Source organism: Jatropha curcas, chromosome 2 (assembly GCF_041381405.1).
Source record: "Jatropha curcas cultivar XTBG-Jc1 chromosome 2, XTBG_Jcur_1.0, whole genome shotgun sequence".
Classification (NCBI taxonomy): Eukaryota; Viridiplantae; Streptophyta; class Magnoliopsida; order Malpighiales; family Euphorbiaceae; genus Jatropha; species Jatropha curcas.
The window spans coordinates 11,573,931-11,579,619 of NC_143152.1; the positions used below are offsets into that span (position 1 = coordinate 11,573,931).

Sequence of the window (5,689 nt, forward strand, 5' to 3'; positions counted from 1 at the left end):
TTTTAAATTTTGACTTTGAATCGTCCCACAACCATAAGCATATACGAGTTGTTAATAATTTTTATATTTTCTTTTCATGATTGAACCAATTATAACACAAATTTCATTTAGGTTCTTTAAGAAAATCAAACAAACACTATGATAAACAATAATCCTCAAGATAAAAGGTATAACTCAATATCTTTCATATTAAAATTTTTGAAATGAAATAATTTTGTACTATTAAACCACTGTCTCTATCAATAAATTATTAACAACGTAAAGAATAAGAAATACAACTACACTCCCATTATAATAAATTTCATTAGTCAATCCTATTCTTTTTAAACTCCACATGTGACACCCCATTAAATTTCATAATACCAAAGGCAAAAAAAAATATATTATTCTATTGAGAAAAATTCTCAATAATATGCCACTAGATATTTATTATATTTCACAACGTCTAGGAAAACACAACTTCCATATCAAAATTGGCATTTAACAATGGATAATGCTACTTAGCATTTTGAAATAACTCAAGAAGGACATTTTCGAATTTTACTAATTGTATTTACATTTCATAATTTTCTATTAATTAAATGTTATCATGTGAAGACGTAAATATCCTTTGCTATAGATGGGGAAATTCAAATTACTTATTGATTCTTGAGCAGCATTTATTGTGTTTAATTAGTTTCAATGCAATGACTTTTTTAGTTCCAACAACTTTTTATTAGTGAATTAATAATGATTATATGTTTAATTAGTATTTTAATTGTTTTATATATATTGTTTAATATCTTTTGGAATTCAACTTGTATTATTTCTGTGTTTCGGTACTGTATTATTTATAAGAGTTTGTAGTTATACAAACTTATCTTAAGATACGGTTAGTTACAGCAATATGAAATATACAGCTGGTATCCTTATCACGTCCCCTCAATTCGAGCATTCTTGAAGAATGATTGAATTATTAAATGAAACATTAGAGCTCAATGTCGTGCTTTGGAAAGCGGTTTTGTTAAGATATCAGCGAGTTGATCATTGGAACAAATGAACTTTACTTGAAGCTCCTTCTTTTGTACTTTGTCACGTACAAAATGAAAATCAACCTCAAGATGCTTTGTGCACGCATGAAAAACTGGATTTACGGACAAATATGTACCACCAATATTGTCACACCATAGATTTGGTGTATGAACAGAATGAAAGCCAATATCACGTAAAAGCGCTTGTATCCATGTTAATGCAGTGGTAGCTAATCCAATGGCTCTATACTCCACTTCGGTGGAAGAGCGAGCAACAGTCTGTTGCTTTTTGGAAAATTAAGTTATAAGATTTTGACCTATAAAAATTGCATAACCTGTGGTGAATTTTCGATCATCAAGATTGCTTGCCCAATCAGCATCAGTATACACATTCAAATCAGTATGAGTGGATTTTCAAATGAGAAGTCCGTAATGTACTGTCTCTTTCAAGTACCTTAAGATGCGCTTGACTAAACTCCAATTATCATCGGTAGGAGCCTGAAGAAACTGAGAAGCTTTATGAACAGAAAAACAGACTTCTGGTCTAGTTAAACTGAGATACTGCAGACCACCCATAATACGACGATAGAACGTAGGATCTAAGAATAAGGAACTTCCATTCAATGACATTTTATCTCTCGAGACAGCCGGTGTAGCAATACCTTTGCAATCTTCCATTCTAGTGTTTTCAACAAATCCAGTATATGTTTTTGCTGTATGAGAAGTAGGCCTTCAGGCAACCAGTGTGCTTCCATGCCCAGAAAATAATCTAACTACCCAAGATCTTTAAGCATAAATTCCGACTGTAAAGAGGCCATTATTCGCTGCATCTCATTAAGACTAGTGCCTGTTAATATTATATCATCAATGTACACTAACGCAAAAAGTATGACATTGGTTTTAGCATAGTGAAACAATGATGAGTCTGCAGGTAATACACGAAAGCCATGAAGAATCAATGCAGAATGTAGTTTCTTGTACCATTGTCATGGTGCTTGGTACAAACCATAAAGAGAACGGCGAAGGTGGCATACATGGTCTAGCTTCATTTTGTCTTGGAACCCTGGTGGTTATTCCATAAATACTCCGTCCTCCAAGTCACCATGCAAAAATGCATTGGAAACATCTAATTGTTTGACCACCCAATTTCTGGAGACAGCTAGAGACAATATTGCTCGGATGGTAGTTGGTTTAACAACTAGTGAAAAAGTCTCAAAATAACCAACACCGGGGCATTGAGGAAACCCTTTGCTACTAGCCGAGCTTTGTAACGTTCAATACTACCATCAGGTTTTTGTTTGATTCGAAAGACCCACTTGCAACCCACAACATTCTGTGCAATACTACGAGGAACCAATTCCCATATACTAGTTTGTAATAATGCATTTAATTCCTGAATCATAGCATCTTGCCAATGGGAGCATGTAATAGCCTGTGTATAACAAGTAGGAACCAAAGTTGAAAGTGTAGCATTATGAGACTGCGGAGACCACAGAATTTTAGGCTTTAGTGTTCTAGTTTGCTGCGTGTCACCATTGGATGCACTTTTGCGGATTGTTGTGTGGTGTCAATAACAGAAGATGAAGGTAGTGAAAGAGAGACTGCTTCTGTTACTGCAATTTCGTGTTGAGCAGATGAAGGAGAGTTAATGAAATCGGTGGGGCCTGGTGAATTGATTAAAACGGTGTGGAGTGATGTATGGGTTGCTGAGGTGGTTGGACCAAACAGGTTTGCTTCAAAAGTTGGTTCGGTTGGAGTTTCACTTAGTGAAAAGGTATGCATTGGGTTAATGGCGAGGTCCTGCTGGTTTAGTGAAACGGTGAGTACAGATTGATTGGTATGATGTAGGCTTTGTGAACCAGGTGAAGGATTTGTTGTGTTTCGTGTAGTAGAGAGGTTATCGGTGCTGCGTTTTGGTTGAGCACCCAAAATTCCAGCAAATTATGGAATAGGGACAGGAGGAAATGGAATTGCAATTGGTTGAGGTGGTGCAGTTTCTCTCGTGCTAGTATCAACTAGTTTCTGGTAGGGGAACACCTGCTAAAAAAATAAAACATGTCGTGAGATTAGTGGAAAGCACAAGACAAGTATAACCTTTGTGAATTTTGCTATACCCCAAAAAAACACAACAAGAGGATTTAGGTGCTAATTTATATGGTTAATATGGTTTAAGCCAAGGATAACATAATGAACCAAACACTCATAATTCATCATAATTGCGTTGCACCGAAAATAAAAGCTCATAAGGTATTTGATTGTGAATGTTCGATGAAGGCAAGCGATTAATGGTATATGCAGTAGTGTCAAAAGCATATGTCCAATATGAATATGGAACTGAAGCATGGTGTAATAAAGCACGACCCAATTCGACAATATGTCTATGTTTTCACTCAGCACAACCATTTTGTTCAGGTGTGTGTGGACATGAAACACGTTGAGTAATCCCATGCTCTTTGAGATATGTGGTTAAAGATCGAAACTCACCCCCCCCCCAATCAGACTGAAAGCTTTTTATTGGAAGACCAAAATATGTCTCAACTAATTTGTGAAATTGAACAAATACTGGAAAAACATCAGATTTTTGCTTTAGAAAATACAACCAATAGTATTTACTAAAGTGATTATAGAAAACGACGTAATATCGAAAACCATCAACAGAAACAACAGGCGAAGGCCCCCAAACATCGGAACAAATTAACTCAAGAGGTTTCTTTGCATGATAAACAGAATCAGGAAAAGGAAGTTTATGAGACTTGCTCACATTACAAGCATGACAAAAATCAAATTGCTTATGAGAATCAACAAAAATTTTATTAGTCCTAAGAACATGCTTAACAATACGAATATTTGCATGACCCAAACGCTCATGCCACAATGACACAGTGGCAGGAAATGCTTTAGGTGAAACTGATCGAGCAGATTACATAGGAAAAAGATAGAGTCCATCTTTACTCGGGCCTTAGAATAGCACCTGCCTCGTGGGGATATCCTTCACTAAATAAGAGTTAGGAAAAAATTCAATAGACGCATTATTTTGTGAAGTAAAAGCAGAAACAGATAGTAGGTTAGTAGTGACATGTGGGAAATAAAGAACATCATTGAAAACAAAAGAACGACCATTAGTATGAGAAATAGTGGAACCACGAGAAAGAATCGGAAGACTTTTACCATCTGCAATTGTTAGCGCAGTAGAATCATGCACATGCATTGGCTGAGCAATGTTCTCCTGATTAGCAATTAGATGATAATTGGCACCAAAATCCACTATCCAGTTTTGGTCTGGTTCAAGTTCAGCTTTGGCAACATTAGCTTGAGGTGAGGTTCGAGGTGAGGGGCACTGCCTTGAAAGATGGCCACTGCCATTACACTTAAAACATACAAGACCAGCGTTTGAATTTTGACCATAAGATTGACCATATGAGTGGCCATATGTACTTCGGCCAGGATAAGAATTTCCATAGGATTGACCATAACCACGTCCTTGCCCACCACGACTATTTCGACCTCCACGTCCAGAATTACCTTGTCCACCACAGTGTGTATTGCTATAATGAGCAGTCAGCGAAATAGTAGAAGTAATTTGGATGGAATCAAACTTGAGTTGAATTTCTTCACTTAAAAGAAAAGCATATAATTCATCAAAGCTAACTGGAGAATTGCGTGCTTCTATAGCTCGTTTAAAGGGACGATATTCAGAACCAAGTCCCTCAAGTACATCACAAACTAAAGCCTCTTCAGGAATGGAACTCCAAGCTGATCACTCAAAGAATGAGCTTTATGCATATAATCATCAATATTGTCATTCCCACGTGACTGATGTTTCAATTGCTTTCGAAGTTGCTGAACTTGTGACCTGGCACCAATAGAATAAATCACAGCCAACTTGTCCCATGCATCTTTGGCTGTTTTGCATCGTATAATTTGATGCATAATTGACTCCAAAATAGAGCAGTTAATCCAACTTCGAACAATCTGATCTTGAGCAAACCAATCAAGGAACGCTGGATGAGAATCACCATTAGGCAAATGCTGAGGCGGAGCAATGATAGAACCGTCAATATATCCAGACAAGCGATAACCATAGAGCAAAGGCAGAATCTGAGCCTCCCACAGCAAATAATTGGTTGAGGTAAGCTTGATTGATAGAAGCTGTGTAACATTTGGTATTTGAATAGAAGGAAAGGGGGAAGAAGAAGAACTTGATGCAGTAGTAGAAATTAAAGACTGTTCCGTGGCCATTTGTGTTCGTGAAATACAGAAGAACACGAGAAAAAAGAAGACAGAAAAATGAAAGGAAGAAAAGAGACCAGATGCCGTAGGGCTCTTGGCTCTGATTTTTTTTTTTTTTTTTTTTTAGAATAATTGATTTGTACATTAAAGAAATAAAATATAATTATTGAGATTAGAATCTATTTTTTATCATTATTAAGTTAGATGTATACTTTAAATTAAAGAAAATAAAGTGTAGGTATAAATATTTTAATCTATCTAATACCCTTAAAGAGATAGATGATATGTTCTAAACATTAGAAAAGACTCATTTTTAAAAATAATTTCGATGTGAAAATATTAAGTAAATATACTTGGAATGTATATATTTGCCAAAATTAAATAAAAGTCCTTAAGGATAACTGAAACTAAGAATTATTACTTAATCAAATTAGAAAATTATATTAATT

At 35.5% G+C, this 5,689-nt stretch overlaps 1 protein-coding gene across 1 annotated transcript; it reads right to left on the reverse strand.

Moving 5' to 3' along the window:
- Positions 1–974: 974 nt before the first annotated feature.
- On the reverse strand, positions 975–5,249 carry LOC149498246 (uncharacterized). The gene is made up of 6 exons (XM_089717266.1): positions 4,871–5,249; positions 3,982–4,763; positions 2,256–2,442; positions 1,788–1,935; positions 1,449–1,689; positions 975–1,295 (listed from the first exon to the last, which is right to left on the reverse strand). The coding sequence occupies exons 1-6, from the start codon at positions 5,247–5,249 to the stop codon at positions 975–977; spliced, it is 2,058 nt and encodes a 685-aa protein (XP_089573392.1).
- Between the last annotated feature and the right edge of the window lie 440 nt (positions 5,250–5,689).

Coding starts and splice junctions, on each gene's coding strand:
- LOC149498246 (XM_089717266.1), bottom strand. CDS start 5,249: ATGGCCACGGAACAGTCTTTAATTTCTACTACTGCATCAAGTTCTTCT. Junction 2,443..3,981: donor AGGATATCCCCACGAGGCAG/GTGCTATTCTAA, acceptor TGTTATACACAG/GCTATTACATGCTCCCATTG. Junction 1,936..2,255: donor AGCTCGGCTAGTAGCAAAGG/GTTTCCTCAATG, acceptor TATTACCTGCAG/ACTCATCATTGTTTCACTAT.